The sequence below is a fragment of the Quercus robur genome, chromosome 3 (genome assembly GCF_932294415.1).
Source record: "Quercus robur chromosome 3, dhQueRobu3.1, whole genome shotgun sequence".
Lineage (NCBI taxonomy): Eukaryota > Viridiplantae > Streptophyta > Magnoliopsida > Fagales > Fagaceae > Quercus > Quercus robur.
Genome location: NC_065536.1, coordinates 66783617 through 66802699, shown reverse-complemented (window position 1 = coordinate 66802699; position 19083 = coordinate 66783617). Strand labels below are relative to the sequence as shown.

The 19083-nt window shown below is 41.7% G+C and overlaps 1 protein-coding gene across 1 annotated transcript; it reads right to left on the bottom strand.

Moving 5' to 3' along the window:
- Nucleotides 1–12419: 12419 nt before the first annotated feature.
- LOC126719000 (pentatricopeptide repeat-containing protein At1g26460, mitochondrial) lies at nucleotides 12420–18372 on the bottom strand. The gene is made up of 7 exons (XM_050421470.1): nucleotides 17523–18372; nucleotides 15422–15644; nucleotides 14840–15322; nucleotides 13869–14075; nucleotides 13409–13546; nucleotides 13120–13308; nucleotides 12420–12746 (listed from the first exon to the last, which is right to left on the bottom strand). Exons 1-6 carry the CDS (start codon nucleotides 18179–18181, stop codon nucleotides 13120–13122), a joined length of 1899 nt encoding a protein of 632 aa, XP_050277427.1. The 5' UTR covers nucleotides 18182–18372; the 3' UTR covers nucleotides 12420–12746.
- Between the last annotated feature and the right edge of the window lie 711 nt (nucleotides 18373–19083).

The window sequence follows — 19083 nt, the reverse complement described above, 5'->3', positions numbered from 1 at the left end:
ACTTTGAATCTCCTCGGACTAGAAGATTTTCAACATAATAGTTTTTGTTCTTGCTCATGTGTACCTTTGTCTCATGCAAGTCTCTGTCTAACTTATCTAATCTTAGTTCTTAAACCCATACTCTATTAAATTCATTGTGTTGGGCTTTTTGGATCAAAATTTCACACGATTAGGGTTTGGGCTCCAAAAATTGTCTTCCCACAATTGGCGCCGTCTGTGGGAAGAACTTAAGTGTTAGTAAGTACGACGGTTAAGCATGGCAGGATCAGGTCCACACCAAGAAAATCCACACCAAGCTGACCCTTAGCAGACAGAACCTATTGGGCCCCAACGGCAAAATAATCCTCCTGACCCTGGGCTAAATCCAGGCAATGGAAGAAATCGAGAGGGAAGCGTACATACTACTTAGACGAGCCAAAACCACTCCCAAGTAGGTAGTCACATATCCCAAAGGCGAAACAACTATCAGACCATGCAGCGAGAGATAGACGACTTGAAAAATAAGTTGCGCCGTGCACAGCGAAGGTAGTCCCTTTCCAGCTCAGATACATCCTCTAACGAGGAGGAGGATGTCAGTTACAGATGGAGATCAAGAACTCTCCTAAGTGAAACCTTTTCTTACGAGAAGGAGTTGCGCCCTGAACGGAGATATAAGAGCCCATCCAGTAAGGGTTTGGGTAATGATGCCATGAACAAGGCACTGGATCAGATCTCTAAATCACCCTTCGCGCACAGGATAGAAGGGGCTAAATTACCTCGGCGCTTCAATCAACCTACGTTTGCCATTTACAACGGCCAAGCAGACCCTGTGGAACATGTGAGCCAGTTTAACCAGAGAATGGCTATCCATTCCTAGAATGAGGCTCTGATGTGTAAAGTTTTTCCGTCCAGCCTGGGACCAGTGGTGATGAGATGGTTCAACAACTTGAAGACGAACTCCATAGATTCCTATAAGCATCTCACTCAAGTTTTTTGCTCTCGCTTTATTACAAATAGTAGAGTCCCACGACCCCTAAGTTCGTTATTATCCTTGTCTATGCATAAGGGGGAAACCTTAAAGGCGTATTCAGATAGATATTGGGAAATGTATAACGAGATGGATGAAAACCATGATGATGTCGCCATCAGCACGTTCAAAAGTGGCCTCCCCACCGAGCACGGCTTAAGGAAATCTCTAACTGGTAAACCCGTCACCAGCGTTCGCCAATTGATGGACAGGATTGACAAATATAAGAGGGTGGAAGAGGACCAGCTACAAGGTAAAGGAAAGGAGAAGATCTTCCCCCCAAAGTGAATGATTACAGGTCGGAACGATATAACAGTAACTAGCCGAGGAGGGATTTTTCTGTACAGGCTGGATAAACCAACATGCAAACGGTTAATACCATATTCAGAGAGCCGATGCAACAAGTTCTGGAGAAAATAAAAAATGAACCTTTCTTCAAATGGTCGGAGACCCCTCGAAGCGCAACCAGAACCTGTATTGTCATTATCATCAAAACCACGGGCATACCACCGAGGATTGCAGAAATCTATGGAATCACCTGGATCAGTTGATCCGAGAAGGAAAGTTACATCACCTTTTACACCCCTCCAAAGGTCATCTGGGCTAAGCAGTTCAAGAGCCTCGGAAAGATGTATCTTTGAGACCTCTCATGGGGATGATACACGTCATCCTTGCCGCCCCAGGAAGAACCGGCTTTTTCCCTTCTGGGGTACTGACCGCCGAGGACGCTGAGAGGGAGTCCAAAAGACCTAAAAAGGGAAACTCATCAATATTGGGGTTCTCGGACAAGGATAAGGGGGGAACTATCCAACCTCACGTCGATGCTTTAGTGGTTACATTGAGGATTGGAGGGTTTGACGTGAAGAGGGTACTAGTAGATCCGGGCATTGTAGTGGAAGTAATGTACCCTGATCTGTATAAGGGGCTGAACTTAAGGCCTGAGGATTTAACGGCTTATGACTCTCCTCTTATAAATTTCGAAGGGAAGACTGTTGTTTGTACCAAAAGGGCAGATCAGATTACCCATACAGACCGGATCAGAGGTGGTGGAGGTAGATTTTATCATGGTCGATGCCTACTCACCCTACATGGCCATAGTAGCAAGACCTTGGCTCCATGCCCTGGAAGCCATGTCTTCTACGCTTTACCAGAAGGTAAAATACCCATCCAGGGGCCAAGTGGAAGAAATTCATGGTAATCAAGCCATGGCTAGGCAATGCATGGTGGCCGCCATCTCGTGTCGGTCCAATGCCGAATCCTCAGCTTCTGTGAAGGGCTTATAGCAATCAACCGCCTTGGCAGCACAAGTCAGCGAACTAGCAGAGGAGATAAAATGTGAAAGTTTAGAAAGGGTTGCCGTTGACGATAATCCAGAAATATTTTTCCAAGTCGGCTTGAAATTACCTCTTCAAGAAAAAGAGGAACTGGTAGGGTTTCTGAGGAGGAACGTTGATGTGTTTGCATGGGATGCCTACGATGCCCCGAGGGTTGACCCTAGCCTCATTTGTCACTACCTGAACGTTAACCTGTCCTCCATTCCAAAGAAGCAGCTACCCCGGCACCCGTCGAAAGAGCATGCCGACGCTATTAGGGATGAAGTGATGAAGCTGAAAAAGGCAAGGGCCATCAAAGAAGTCTTTTACCTCGAATGGTTGGCAAATACAGTGGTGGTAAAGAAGAAGACAGGGAAGTGGCGAATCTGCTTAGACTTCACAGACTTAAACAGGGCATGCCTGAAGGACCCGTTCCCGTTGCCTCGAATAGACCGATTGGTAGATGCCACTGTAGGCCACCCCAGAATGAGCTTCCTGGATGCCTTCCAGGGTTATCATCAGATACCACTGGCTCTAGAAGATCAGGAGAAAACGGCGTTTATGACACCCGTCGAAAACTACCACTATAAGGTGATGCCTTTCAGTTTAAAGAATGCAGGGTCAACCTACCAAAGGATGATGACCAGAATGTTCGAACCACAACTAGGCAAGGCTATTGAAGTCTACATAGATGATATGGTAGTAAAAAGTAAAGTGGTGTCCGAGCACGTGAAAGACCTTGAAGTCATCTTTGGCATCTTAAGGGAGCACAAGCTGCGCCTCAATGCTTCTAAGTGTTCATTTGGGGTCGGGTCTGGGAAATTTCTGGGCTATATGATAACCCACAGAGGAATAGAGGTAAGCCCGAACCAAATCAAAGCGATTAATAGCCTACAAACTCCTCGGAACCCGAAAGAAGTACAAAAACTCACTAGTATAATCGCAGCGTTGAATCGGTTCATCTCTCGATCTGCAGACCGATGCCGACCTTTTTACCTCTTGGTGAATAAGTGGAAGGGATTCGAATGATTCGAGGACTATGTCATAGCCTTCCAGCAACTTAAAGAATACCAGTCCCGGCCACCCATCATGTCTAGCCCTGAGGCCGACAAGGTTTTGTTCGCATACATAGCAATGGCCTCTCACGCTGTAAGCTTGGTATTAATACGAGTTGATAATGGGATACAGCGACTGGTATATTACGTAAGTAAATCGTTACATGACGCTGAAGTGTGCTACTTACCACTGGAAAAGGCAATTCTTGTAGTAGTGCATGCCACGCGAAAACTTCCCCACTACTTTCAGGCACACGCGGTCATTGTCCTGACTTAACTCCCCCTCTGATAGGTGCTCTGAAGCGCCGATTACACAGGAAGAATGGAGTACACTTCTAAAGGCTTTCGATATTAAATATATGCCTAGAACCTCTGTCAAGGGCCAAGTCCTCGCGGATCTAGTCGCTGAATTTGCTGAACCCACTGTAGAAGTAGTAACCAAGGAGGAAAACATGGATGGAAAATCGGTTGGAACAATCTCTGCACAAGGAGCCTCGCGATGGAAGGTCTATGTGGATGGCGCGGCAAACCAAAAAGGATCTGGGGTAGGGCTAGTTCTAATATCGCCCGAGAATATTACCATTGAAAAATCATTAAGACTTGGGTTCTCGGCTACAAACAATGAGGCCGAGTATGAGGCTTTGCTGCAAGGAATGGTCATGGTGCAAAAAATGGGCGGAAAGGCGACAGAAGCGTTCTCGGACTCCAGACTAGTCGTAGGCCAGGTAAGGGGCGAGTTGGAGGCTAGAGATGTAAGAATGCAGGAATACCTCGGTTGAGTCAAACGCCTGCAATCAGACTTTGAATTTTTTAATTTGACGTATGTCTCTAAGAGTGGGAACACACATGCGGATTCGCTGGCCACGCTTGCCACGTCTTCTGCACAGGATCTACCCCGGATGATCCTTGTTGAGGATTTATGCAAGATAGGTACAACCACAGAGGATACAATTCGAATCCATCAAGTCAGAAGGAATTCGAGCTAGATGGATCCCATAGTCAACTTCCTCAAAGATGATATATTACCCGAAGAGAAATTAGAGGCCGAGAAGATACGGAGGAATGCTCCTCGGTTCTGGTTGTCAGAAGACCACAAGCTATACAAGCGCTCCTACTCTGGGCCATACTTACTATGCGTACACCCAGAGGCATTAGAATCATTTCTTGAAGAACTGCATGAGGGAATTTGTGGGAGCCACATGGGAGGGAGATCGTTAGCACACAGAGCGCTCACCCAGGGATACTGGTAGCCAAACATGCAGAGAGAGGCCTAAGAATATGCAAAGAAGTGTGATCAATGCCAGAGATTTGCCCCAAATATCCACCAGCCGGGGGGAGTCCTTAACCCCCTTTCCAGTCCTTGGTTGTTCGCTCAGTGAGGTCTGGATATTGTCGGCCCTTTCCCGAAAGCAGCAGGGAACAAGCAATACTTAATAGTTGGCACTGATTATTTCACCAAATGGGTAGAGGCTGAGCCGTTAGCCAATATCAGGGACGTGGATGCAAAGAAGTTCATTTGGAAAAACATCATTACGCACTTTGGAACTCCTCACACCCTCATCTCTGACAACGGCCTTCAATTTGATAGTAAAACCTTCAGGAAATATTGCGGCGACTTTGGAATCACAAACCGATATTCCATTCCAGCCTATCCCCAAGGAAATAGGCAAGCCGAAGCTGTGAATAAGGTCATAGTGAATGGGCTGAAAAAGAGATTGGATGATGCAAAAGGAAGGTAGGTGGAAGAGCTACCACACGTCTTATGGATCTACTGAACCACGCCGCGACGGTCAACGGGAGAAACCCCTTTTTCAATGACTTATGGGGCCGAAGCTGTGCTTCCCCTGGAAACTAGTTTCCCAACGTTGAAATCCAACACTTTTACCCCAAGGAATAATGACAAATTGCTAGGGAGGAGTCTAGACTTAGACGAGGAGAAAATAGAAAGGGCAATGATCCAATTGGCCTATTACCACTAAAAGCTAAAGCAAGGGTACAATACTAATGTAAAACTAAGGCCACTAGGGCCAGACGACCTCGTGATGAGAAGAATTATTGGCAGCACCAAGAACCCTTCCTGGGGTAAGCTGGGACCCAACTGGGAAGGACCATATCGCATCAACTCAGTGGTAGGAATAGGTGTTTATTATCTGGAAGATCTAGACGAGAAAACTGTATCTCGCCCATGGAATGTAAACAATTTGAAAAGATATTATTATTAATGAAAACAACTATGCCTGTGTTGCATCCTGTGATTATCGCGCATTTGTCGACTCACTTCCATCTATCCAAATTTTAAACAGAACCTAAGTCCTGCATGGCTTCTTGGACTACAGACTTAGGGGAAATTAATAACTTATGGCATCTATACAAGTTTTAAATAGAACCTAAGTCCTACATAGCTCTTCGGACCACAGACTTAGGGAAAATTAACAACTTATGGCATCTATCCAAGTTTTAAACAAAACCTAAGTCCTGCATGGCTCCTCGGACCACAGACTTAGGGAAAATTAACAACTTATGGCATCTATCCAAGTTTTAAACAGAACCTAAGTCTTGCATGGCTCCTCGGACCACAGACTTAGGGGAAATTAACAACTAATGGCATCTATACAAGTTTTAAACAGAACCTAAGTCTTATATGGCTACTCAGACCACAGACTTTGGGAAAATTAATAACTTATGGCATCTATCCAAGTTTTAAACAGAACCTAAGTCCTGCATGGCTCCTCGGACCACAGACTTAGGGGAAATTAACAACTTATGGCATCTTTACAAGTTTTAAACAGAACCTAAGTCCTGCATGGCTCCTCGGACCACAGACTTAAGGGAAATTAACAACTTATGGCATCTATACAAGTTTTAAACAGAACCTAAGTCCTGCATGGCTCCTTGGACCACAGATCTAGGGGAAATTAATAACTTATAGTATCTATCCAAGTTTTAAACAGAACCTAAGTCCTTCATGGCTCCTTGGACCACAGACTTAGGGGAAATTAACAACTCGGGACTTCTATCCCATTCTAAGGTATGTTCATAGTCAGGCGTGATAGCATTTATTGTTCTAAGTTTATTACACAGTTCTGTTTCTTCTCATTTATTTATTTTGGTAGGGTTGCAAACATCAACTAAAGAAACAATAACATTAACTCAGAAAAATATAATAAAATTCCATCAACATCAATCATAAAAAATGAAGAAAGGAGCACTTGTATTGATAACCAAAAATAATACAAGAGGTCTATGCAAAAAGCCAAAGGCAATAGAACTTTCGTCCGAAGCAAAAAAGATAATATTAATAGTAAGGACCCTAGGAACTAAGCCTCAGCAGGAGGATCACACTTTTGCTCTGGCTGAGGAGGAAGAGCATCCTTGGCCTGTGAATCTGCCCCATGGTCTTCAGCCTCAGTGATTACTTCCTTAGTGGGATCCTTGGCCTTAGAGGAGGGTTTCTTTCCCTTACCCTTGCCCCTACCTTTCTCTTCCTCCACATCCTCGACTTGGCCAGAGCCCCCAGCAATTTTAGCTAAGGGAATGGCATCAGGAACTGTCGTAGGCTGCTCGAAAACTTCAGTAGTATCGGCAGGGATCTCCCGGATCTCTGGAGGGAAGAAGACACTCTCAGGCAATCTCATGGCAGAATCTGCAGGGATCCCTACAGCATCAAGAGCTTGAGCCCATGAAATACTGCAGTAATCCCTGCATACTTCCGATAGCTCCTCGGAAAGTCTAGCCTCAGTCTCCTCCGCCCCTAGCTGGTAGGCAGCCCTTTTTTCGGACTTAGATGCTTCCTTGGCTAGCTGAGCCGCTTCCTTTGCAAGTTGCACCTCTTCTTGGGCTTTCTGCAACGCGGCCTTGAGATCCAACATGGTTTGCTTTTCAGTGGCAAGGTTGGTCCCAGTCACGTATAGTTTTTGGCGTTGATCTTCGGCTTGACTCTTAGCATTCTTCAAGCCAGCCTCAACGCTCCTGCGGCCTTTCTCAGCCTCTTTGAGTTTCTCAGATAGCTCGTAATGCTCCTGCTTAAGGGTTCCTAGAGCCTTCTCCACCTCGACATGAGAGAGGGCCTCGACGTCAGCTAACTTGCGATTGTTGCGGCAATACTCCTCGGCTACAAACACTTGCTGAGTAATCTGCCCAAGAAATGACAAAATGATGTGTTAAAACATGATAGGATCTAATGATCTTACCGAGAAGAAGATGAATTGCCTTACCATCACAATATCTCTCTTTAGGGATAGGAAGAGCTCGGGCTATGAAAATCGCCTGTAAGCCTCCATGTCCTTGGGAAGGAGCACAGGCTGCTCTAGGGCTTCAGCTATGTACCCTACTCGGCCCCTGTTGTACTCTCGGACTGAAGCAGTATAGGGAATTGCGGCTCCGTCCACTTCGAGTTTCGGGCTCCAAGTACGCGGAGTAACGCGCACTTCAGCTCGCTTCATCTCTTCTCGGCTCTTTACAAATAAAGCCCTTTTGTCCCTATGCTCCTGAGTCGTTTTTTGCTGTTTACCCCCCTGGTGAGGACCCACCTCGCCTTCCTCAAGGGACTGAGCCAGACTTTTCTTCTTCAGGTCGGGATTAACTTTTAAGCCGAGATTGATAGGGAGTTATGGAGCAACGGGAGAAAGGATAAGGGTCTGGGACTTGGAGGGCACCTTCGATGATTGCCCTTTGCCTCGAGAAGCCATCAGCTCTCGCAAACTCTTTCCTTTGTTAGAGGCCATGTTGTCCACCTCCTCGTTTGAAGATTCGTCCGAGCAGGTAATAACAAGAGGAACGCCGACCACGGAATTCCTATCCTGTTCTCCCTCAAGGTCTGAAAGCTCGATCAAAGGAGCTTTTAGGATATCTTCCTCAAAGTAAAATTCGTCTATCTCTTCTTCTAAAGAGAGACGAGAGGACTCAGTCTCCTCCTCAACAAACGCGGCGGCCTCAAGATTTTCTTGTGGGGGAGGCAGTGCGGCTGGTTGAAGGTTCTGAAGGACGGGCAAAACCACAGGCGGGAGGTCCCTTCGAGCCAAAAATCCTGGCTTCGACACATCAATCCTGGCCAACCTTGGACTACCAGCTCTTATAGAATGGTCGACATCCGTGAAAGCGCAGGATAAAGACTCGTAACCTAGGATCAAATGAGCAGCACGCAGTTGCCCATCCGTATGAATGAATATCTCCGACCTTAGGAGGTAGTTCAAGGCTTGAACGTTCGTAAGACTCAGCTGAGGAACGACGTGGTGCCTATCTGTAAAACAGCCGAGAAGGAAATTTGTAGTTAAAAAAAAAAAAAAAAAAAGTGTTTGAATCTTCAAATGAAGTAAGACTAAAGGGCTAAACTCCCTTCCCAAGGGATTGATCCTAAAGGTACCGCACCTGGTTCTCCTACCCGAGTTGGACAATGAAGACCGTCGCTCCACTCCCCCGAGACAATTAGGAAGTCATTTTTCATACTCTTATTGGACTTAGGAAGATAGGAAATTAACCTAACGACCTCAGACCAGGATTTAAGGTAGTACCCCGCCTTGTCAAGATGGTGGCACTCGTACAGGTGGACTACGTCGTGCCATGTAAGGCCTAAGCCCATCTGCTCGTTCAAAACGTCTATGCTACCCAAAACCCTAAATAGGTTGGGAGCGCATTGATGTGGTGTAAACCTATGGTTAAACAGGTAATCTCGAGTAATCCTACGTATGGGAAGCTTCATTCCTCCCTCTATAAAAGCGATCATGGGAATGACGACCTGACTCTCTTCCCAATCGGTCAGCACTCGTTCCGGAGGACAATACTCCAAAACCACCCCCTGTGGGATGCAATACCTAGCTCTAAAGGCCTCCATGGCGGTCGGAGTATCTACTAGACGCTTGAATTTACCCATCTAGACAATTTGATAGGCCGAGAAGGAGGGCCGAGATGAAAATCGAGATTACGAAGAGGAAGGAAAACTTACGGGTGTCCTTACAACAATCTCTGAAGCACTTAGATATCTCTTCAGGGAAAGACGTCTCACGAAAATAACTACGGAAATTCAAAGGGCTGGACTGTTCGTGAATATCTGGGCGTTGGAGTTCTTTGGACTTCTTATATGATAGTAGAGGAGAAAAGCAAAAAAGAGTCTCCTTAGGGTTTTATATAGCAAGGGGAAAAAGAGAAGGTCATTCCCGCTCAAAGATCTAGGAGAAATGTCAACCATTGGATTTCCGCTTCGCCGTTGGATACGGGAGACATAAAGCCGCCTGGATTAATAAGTAACGCCTTGTAACTTACAACGCGTCAAGATCAACTGTTCCCCACACGCGCGAACCGGAAATTAATCGATCCTGCCCCTTCAAAAGTCAAAACCCCGCTTTTCTCCTCGGATGGATATAAAAAACCGGAGTTTTGAGGAGCTATTATAGGGGCTACGGCCCAAAATAACGAGTTGGGCCTTAGGCCCGTCCGAGGAGGCAACGTGGCTCAGTGATCCACGTTTTAAGCCTTATCACGAGAGACAAAGAAAAAAGGTCCGAAGAGGAATTCCTCCTCGGACACTGAAAACCCTGAGCAGAGGTACGTTCAAGCCACTGAAATTCCTCCTCGGACACTGAAAACCCGGAGCAGAGGTATGTTTAAGCCACTGAAGCCCATCCCCTAAATACGTGAAAATGGTGGAAACACAAAATATCTCAGCAAAAGCTACCACCACCACATTGAATGCACTACAACTACCTTCCTGGCCGCATTAATATGGAGAAGACCCCTGAACAGTGTTGTCTTGGCCACCGCAACTCATAAAGGACTGGAAGAGGTGTCTGATGGGATGGGTGCTCAAGTGGAGGTTTAGATGATCAACAAGTGTAAAACCCAGATGGTAAAGAAGGGTCTATATAATGTATAGAAACCCCCAAAAGGAGGGGGGATAGAAAAAAGAGGCAAGAATACTGTGGCATGCAAAGAAATCCTAATGTACTGGTCTGTATACATAAATATAACTTTGAATCTCCTCGGACTAGAAGATTTTTCAACGTAATAGTTTTTGTTTTTGCTCATGTGTACCTTTATCCCATGCAAGTCTCTATCTAACTTATCTAATCTTAGTTCTTAAACCCATACTCTACTAAATTCATTGTGTTGGGCTTTTTGGATCAAAACTTCATGAATTTAGTTATTGTGTGCACCTTTTATATATATATATATATATATATATATATAATATTTAGGTATAATTTAACTTACTTCGTTGAATAAAAAAAGATAAAATAAAATATTGATTGAAAAAAATAATTGTTCATTGAATTCGGAAAAAAAATGATTGAAATAGATTAAAATGGTGTTTACTTTTCCAGTTTTGATTTTTGATTTTTAAAAAAAAAGTTAGTGCCTGCGGTTAAGATTAAATTGGGTTTTCTCATTGCTTTATTTATTTATTATATGAGCTAAAGGCATGATATTTATGTTTACTAAAAGTATCTTATTATTACATTGAAATAATATGTTTATCCTTCTTTTTTCTAGCAATAAGATGTTGTAAATGTGGTTTAAAAAAACAAGTTGTTGTAAATGTAATTTTATTTTATAAAGGTAAGAATTAAGAACAATAAATTGATTGCCGTAGTGATAATGAAGGAATTGAACTAGATAAGTACTTTCTTTTTTAAACTCTTCTATAAAAAAAATAAAAAATAAAAAAGAGAGAGAGAAAAGAAGAAGAAGGGGTTAAGTGAATTTGAGTCGCTTGACCCCGAATGAAAGCAAACAAAAATGGGGAAATACCAAAATAACATAGGGCCATGAATTGATCAATAAGTTAAAAATATGTTAATTTCTCAACAAAAAGAGAAGTCAAATTTCTGCTTTCGTATTATTAGCTCTTTTTTCTTCAGTTTATTACATAATCTACTGATTTGATTAAACTCTGAGTTTTGAAAATTGGGTATCTCATAAAATTTCTTTTTAAGTTCTGGGTGTTGATATATTTGAATTATGGTCGAATTGGGTGTGATTAGGGCCCTAACTAACGCTCACATTTGCAAATATTTTTTGGATCTTTAAATTATATGGTTTTATTAGTTATAATTATGTGACTGACATTGCAGACGATGTCTAGTCCAGGTTTGATGAAGATGGCCACTGGAGGTATGAAGAACATGAGGCCTGATGACTTGAAAATGGCTGCAGAGCAGTTGATCTCAAATCATGCTCTAATAATTACTGATCAACGATCGATTTCATGTCCGGCTCTTTACTTTATAAATTAGTTTGGTCATTTATTATGTCAATTGAATTGATGATTGAACTTGCTTGTCAATGTTTGTGAACGACATTTTCCCCTCTTTCAAAACACTTTTGATCTTATTTAATATAGTATTTTTATATTTTCTGTGTTTTTGGATAAAAGAGACATAAAAGTTCAGCAAAATTACATATTTAGCCCTATTTTTAACAGAGGTGGATTACAAAACTCTAACTGAGCTAACCTCAAATGAGTAAAGTATTAAATTTCAAACCACAAGTAAGTAATTTAAATTTCGACCAAACCACATAAGGATAAAATGTAATTTTCGCTTAAAAAAATGTTACAAGAAGCCTAATAGTTGACAAATCTAAATGTATTTATTAATGCAAAGTTAATATATTCAGCTATAAAATAGAACTGTCCAAAATAAAACACATTACTTTATAAAACTTTTGTAATATTCCTATCATCACTTTTAACAATTCGTTCAATTTTGAAGTTTCAGTCTTTTTAGATACATTAAAGTCATTAAGGGCAGGCAGTGGTAACCTTTTTTTTTTTTTGAGAAAGAGGCAGTGGTAACCTGTATATGCAATATTATGCCATTAACTCTTTCCCCCACAATGTTCATCTTTCAATTTGTGATAAATTGATTAATCTCTTGCAGAGATTCAAATAAAAGCATTGAAGTAAAAAGGAGTAGCTGACTGCACTAGGCTATTCCCCACTCCACATACATTAGTATTCTATCAAAATTCCAAAAAAAAAAAAAAAAAAAAAAAAATTGTCCTTCCAATGAGCACACCACAACATAAATAACCCACCAATAGACAGGGAAATGGGAAAACCTACTCTGGACTTCTTAAGTAATTGGGTTTGTCCTACAATTATTCGTCAACATTCAAATCTTCTCTCGTTTAGCAAGTCACTGCCCTCTAGTTCTCCTCAGATAGCACAGAAAGAATCCATAAACAAAGGGGGGGAAAAATAAGTATAAAAAGGCTGTAGGAGGCTATCATTCTAACGCATCCTACAAAGATTCAAAATTGGGTACAATCAGATAATTTACAAACAAGGATGAAATCTAATCAGGACAAAGACAACTTTGTGAACTTGGTGAACCAAACTATCAGCATTGAGATTTTCCAGCCCAAAAAGAGGCAGACCTGCAAGCAGAAAAAATAATCATGAATCAGTAATGGTTGATGTATGATACCCTATTTTAAGTTCCAAGCATACATTGCCTCTCCTTTTTGACTAAAAACAAATAGCAACTAGCCTTCATATCGAAGTGGAATACATTCAAGAAAAATTATTGGACAGAAAAAGAAACCCCAAAAACTGGAATGAAAGTGACACACATGATCTTCTGAACAGTCAAACTTGTCACAACAATATCAAACCATCCAATTTATAGGCCTCAAAAATATAGCCCAAATTTGGGAAAAGCCTGACATATGTAAACAGGATCAGTTCAGGCAACAAGAATAATTACTTCTCATTCTTTAATGCAAGTATTTCTCTAGTGCATCAATTTACCTATCTGGCAAAATCAGTGTTGTACCCAAGATTAAACAGCATATTCCTTCGAGCCTCTGTACCCATTCGAATCTTGAACTTTCTAGCCAGGGCCTCAACTTGGTCATCACTCTCATAGTCCATCTCACGCATACAACGCCTTCTGACCTTTTTAAGTGATTCTTTTGATGGTACAAATCCAGCAGTTACCTACCCATTTACACATGCATTAGCTTTTTTTCCAGAGATGAGAAACTGAATGTTATAAACAAAAACCAAATTATAATTTATAAAAAAAAAATGCAGTTACCATCTCGTCAATCACAGAGAGAGCAGCTTTTGGATCTCGGTTGATGAGATGGGCATCAACAAGCAATGAATATGACATAGCATTTGGTTTAACACCCAAACCTACTAAGTGCTCAAACACCCTCGAAGCTTCAAATGTCTGCCAAAGAACCAGAAAATTAACTCAGCAAGGTGTTTGTAACATTGTATACTGTGTGTGTGTTTCTCATGCATATGCCAGCCTTTGACTGTGCATCAAGGCCCTTCTGCAACACATGGGCATAAACATGGACCCCAAAGAAATACAAGTTTTCACTTGCCCCTTAATCAGAAACATACAATTCGTTAATCCTATGAAACCACCATTAACTAGCTACAAATCCTCATCCAGCAACTCAAAACTAGGCACTAGCAGATGAAGGGGTGGGTTATAACATGCATGTCTGTGTGTGTCTGGGAGGAAGAGAGAGAGAGAGTCCTACCTTCTTGAGCCTCCCAAATGCAAACATCAGAGCGTTATATGAATGAATATTAGGGGTCAATCCAAAAGAGGAACCAATGGCCTCAAAAGTTTGGTAGGCACGATCAAGGTCCCATATATTTGCACAACCCAAAATTATGCAATTTAGAGCAGCAACAGACTTGTAGGGAGGATCAGCACGGCTTAAATTCTCCAGTTGAAAATACACCTGAGGAACATCATAACAAATACAGATCAGAAAGAAGCTGCAAATGAATGAGTAGACACATAAAATATTCGGATCCTAATTTTTAAACCAAAATAAAGCACATGTTGCATATAGAGTCTCTACAGGAAAAGCATACTTGAGATAAAATCCCATCAACTGTCTCTCTCTTGCTGCTACTAATAGTATTATCTTGACACAAGATTCTTGAGATACAATAAATTGGTCCTTAATGAGAAGAATTAACAAAATTAACATAATGGAATGAATCAAAGTCAAAACTGTGTGAAGCCAAGCACTCAAACAGTCTTCTCATGAGACTTCTAAAGTATTTGGCATGAAAAATATAGTTGGTTATCTCCTGATAAGCGAATAGCAAACACACAGGAACACAGAGAGGTGCAGGAAGGGGTTGATATGAGTCATATTTTTTCTGATGCATTAATGTTCAAAGGGCTTTTAACTTTATCCAAAAAAGAAGTTGGGCTTTTAGAAGGAAAGAAAACAAAAGGTCATCCCCAGTGCATGTGGCTCCCACTTCTACAAGGTTTGGGAGAGGTGATCACTAGGCAACCTTTACCAAGTAAATAAAACATCCAAAGTGATTATTATCATCAATTTGCAGAAACTCAAGAATAGTACAATAATGCAGATTTATCGAACTGCAGATTATAATTATGTAAAACTTTAACTAATAGATAGTCCATAAAAAGTAATGTACTACCGGAGAGTGCTTATTAATAATTCTTAAAGTTTGAGAGACATACTGAATCCAAAGTCTCAAAACCCTTTTTGGAACATGCCATGACCAATGGATTTAAAGAGGTAAAGGGAGAGAACATTTCTTCTTCTGCTTCTTTATCAGAATTTCCATAAGTTGCCTCAAATTCATTTAAAGTACTAAAAGCTCTTTGTAGATTGCCCAATGATGCAAGGGCATATATCTTCCCAATGTAAGATTCTGGGTTAGGGGCCTTGTTTTGACGCAAGGAACGTCGTAGGATTGCCCATGATGCATCCAATAGAGAAGAGCTGTAGGTTCTACCGGCAGCTCCAAGTGCTGACACAACTAATCCTTCATCTACTGAAAGCATAACAGCTGGCCTTGCTTGCTCACCCCGAGCAATCCATTTGGCCATAAATTCCAGGGCATAGAATGCTAACTTGCTATTATCCTCTTGCATTGCAACTTCTGCAATATAGTTGCACATGTTCCAGGCAGGACAAAGAGCTTTGTTCTGATCCATTGTCTGACAACGCCAATAGAAACAGCCACATGTTAGAAACATTGGAGGATAAGTGCACTCCTACATGGAATATTCTAAGAAGTAACCATATCAGTCATGTACCTTACACCTTTCAATAATTGAGACCAATGTATCCAGCCGGCCCTGATTGGCACAGCTCCGCACACATTCAGTGAACACCCTCGTTGACAACATATAACCAGATTTTAAACCCATATCTATATATTTCAAGGCAGCATCAATCTCATCCGTCATAAATAGCATGCCAACAACTAAGTCATATGACTCATCATCAGGAAGAGATTCTTTCCCTGTCTGCAGCATCCTGATAAACATTAAGTGAAGAGTGATTCATCATAAAGTCAATGCATGTCAGCTTACACACCTATAAGTACTTACATGTGTATCAAGGATGTTATCTCTAAAGGATGAAAAGAAAGGAAATCCTTCAAGCAGTACTTTAGTAATCTAATTTTTACATGCATTTAGCCAGAAAATGTGTTCACACAATACAAAGTACAGACATTGACGCAAGCAAAGTTGGTTTAAGTTAATTCATTTAATTTTAGAGTTGAGCTATTTCTGTGAATTCATGGATATCTAGAAATGATAGCATTTATGGACCATTAGGTCTTGTTTCGGATTCTTTTATTGGGCTTTTTTTGTGGGTTTTAATAACTTGGGCTTAGTAATTAACACCCATAGGGTCCAGGTCTTATAAGTCCCCACCCCCCCGACTGGTATCCAAGTCTCGTTAGCGTTAGGCTGAGTTCTCCATGTATGTATTCAGCATAAAACAAAGTTTCACAAGATTTTCACCAATATGCTATTCGGGATTTTCATGATGCAAGCCTACTTTGAAATCTTCGCAACCAAACATTGATTTCCCAACCTTACAACTCTACAGTTCATACAATAAAAACCTTTGTACAACCCATTTTATAAGCCTCCAAACCCACAAACCTGGCCTGCTACAGTTCCCAATTAGCTGTTCACAGGGCATTTACGATTTTCTTCCTTTTCTTACCTTTTTTGAGACCCAAAATACACCCCTCTCATTACTCTATGATTGAATCCTAGAAATATTTTTGATAGGTATTGAACCCTAGAAATATCCAGCACCAAATAGTATCCTGTGAACTTTAATCTTGTTTCCAGCCCCTTACAACCTCCAAACTCAAACTTCATTAGTCTGATACAAACCATAACCCAAGAGATATCTGGTACATGATGTTAAATCAGATTAGGCATCAAATCCCTTCGTTCTAATTCTATGTCAAACTTGATGCCAGACAATGCCATAAACTCCCATTTCAGGAACACCCCAAGGGACACAGCACAATGCAAAATCTAAACAAACAGTGTATAAATTTTGACACAAGACAAATAGTCTTTCTGGATTACTGAAGCACAATGCAGTCACTTCCTGGAAGGATCCTTGCACTCTATTGTAATAGATACCTCTGGGCTTCCAAATTGTTTGTCCGATGATTGTACTCTTTACTTATTCAATGTTTATAAAAACAAAAAAGTCCATCCTCTACATACTAACCACAAAAACCAAGTCTTAGTCCCAAAATTTTGGAGTCAGATGTGGATCCTTGGAAGACTAGTAGGAGTCAGCCACATGCATTCTTTTATGTCATTCTATTCTATCCGAAATCATATTCTCTACTAAGGGACTAGTTCCTATGGGGATTCCCCTTGGTCTAATTCCACGCCTTACAACAGAAGGGTTACTTTCTTATGTCTTTGACATACCAAGCAAAGAATACTGCACTAAACCACTACCTAGCATTTCATTTCTGAGAACAACAACTGTCATAAATTCATAATCACATACATTCCATCACATTACTAAATATGGAAAGAAAACTGAATTTTTATTGGTAAGTAACCAATTTTACCCTCCACCTTGCTCTTCTTACTAGACCAAAGATATGTCATTTGAGCTAGAAAACTAGAAAATCATGCAAGACACGCATGCCCACATACAAAAATCTTCCAAACACGTTCTACATTTGTCTCACACATACAGACAAGGGGACCCACGTTTCCAAATACAAAAATCATGGAATCCCACATTCAAAAAACGAATCCAAACTTAATCCAGCCCACATTTCTCACAGGCATTTCAACAAACACATAACATTACATTCCAAAATGAAACCTTTCGGAAAAAATAAAACAAAGAAGGACAAACCTTTCGAGCAATTTAGTCGAGGCAACAGTCTCCCTAGCCTTATACATAGCCTTGAGAACCAAATTAAACGACGCGGTGTTAGGCACAACATCATAATCCTCCATCTGAGCCACGAGATCAAGCAACTCGGCCGCCGAAGCATTGGTCATCAAATTAGCCCTCAAGTAATTGTTGTAAAGCCCCACATCGGGCTTATTCGGCTTCCCGGCCCGATCCAAGGACCGAATCCAAAACTCAAACAGCTGCTTCATCTCGCCCCAGCGCTGCGAAGCCATCCATTCGGCGAACACGTTCATCATGCTCTCGCCATCTAGGGTTTGGGAGAGAGCTTGGATGCGAGAGTTCGGGGATTGCGCGAGAAACCCCAGGGGCATGAGGGACTGAGTCAGGGATAGGGAGTTGGGCGAGTTGGCGATTGGGCTGCGCCAGTTCTCGTTGTAGAGTGGGCTACCTGAAGCTGGGTTTGGAGGTAGAGGTGTTGCTGTTGGTGTTGCTGTTGGTGGTGGTGGTGGTGGCGGCGGTGGCGAGGGCGAGTCAGAGTGAGTTGACTCGGCGAGTTGGGGCTCTTGGGAGAGAAATGTGAAGGTGGTGATGGATTTGGTGGTGGAGGATTTGAAGAGGGTTCGGGTTCGAGTTAGGATCGCCATTTGAGAAGCCATTGATGAGAGAGAGAGAGAGAGAGAGACAGAGACAGAGACAGGGTTTAAGGTTTCAGTTTGTGAGTGTTTTCATTTCAATTTTCAAACCAGTTTGAGATGTTTGGTTTTTGTTTTAGGGTTTTTGAGATTTCTTTAGTTCTGTTCTGTGTGAGTGAGTGAGAGTGACAGAATGAGAGACAGAGAGAGATTTTCGGATGGGTGTGATATGGTAATTTTGTGTATGATAAGGGGTATTTTGGATATTATGAGGAAATGGAGGGTCACTTGGAAAACGGCTTAGCTGAAATTGGAACTTTTTGCCAAAACATAAAATTAAAAATTAACTGAAATAATACTACGGAACTCATAAATATTACCAAAAGGTAACATGAGACTCATGAATAATAGCAAAAATACAATAAATAGTAAAATAAGCTGTCCAATATAGGCTTACCCTAAATGCACCTTAAGTGACTTTTTTTCATGGTTTTAAAAACCGAACCGGACATAGAACCGTTTTTTTTGGAATTTTCGATTCAATCCCGATTTTTGACAGGTTTTTGGTCGGTTTTTCGGTTGTTGACCGGTTTTGGGGTTTTTAACTGGACCGGATTGGCTCCCGGTTCCCGTTTGAACCGGTCGGACCGGCCGGTCCGATCCGGTTTTTAAAACAGTGCTTTTTTTGGGGAAGTTTTTCCCTTTTTTTGGGTCTACTGGGCTGTGATATATAAAAAACAAAGCATAGTAGAATGCTGACGAAGTCCCAAGATTGCATTGAAAGCTCTTTTAGTAGGAATGTCCATTTGGACAACTCATAATCCGACCCAACGAGGCTTTGGCAAAAGAATTGAGCCTCTTTCCATTTATAATATCTTGGATTTAATTTAGCATGTAAATTGCGGAGTTGATTAGAGTAGAGTGAC

Bases quoted from the DNA above. Each gene is read 5' to 3' on its own strand.
- LOC126719000 (XM_050421470.1), bottom strand. From the start codon at position 18,181: ATGGCTTCTCAAATGGCGATCCTAACTCGAACCCGAACCCTCTTCAAA. The intron at 15,323-15,421 runs GTACATGACTGA...TGGCGTTGTCAG, and splicing joins CAATTATTGAAAGGTGTAAG to ACAATGGATCAGAACAAAGC. The intron at 13,309-13,408 runs GTAACTGCATTT...GTAAATGGGTAG, and splicing joins TCTCTGTGATTGACGAGATG to GTAACTGCTGGATTTGTACC.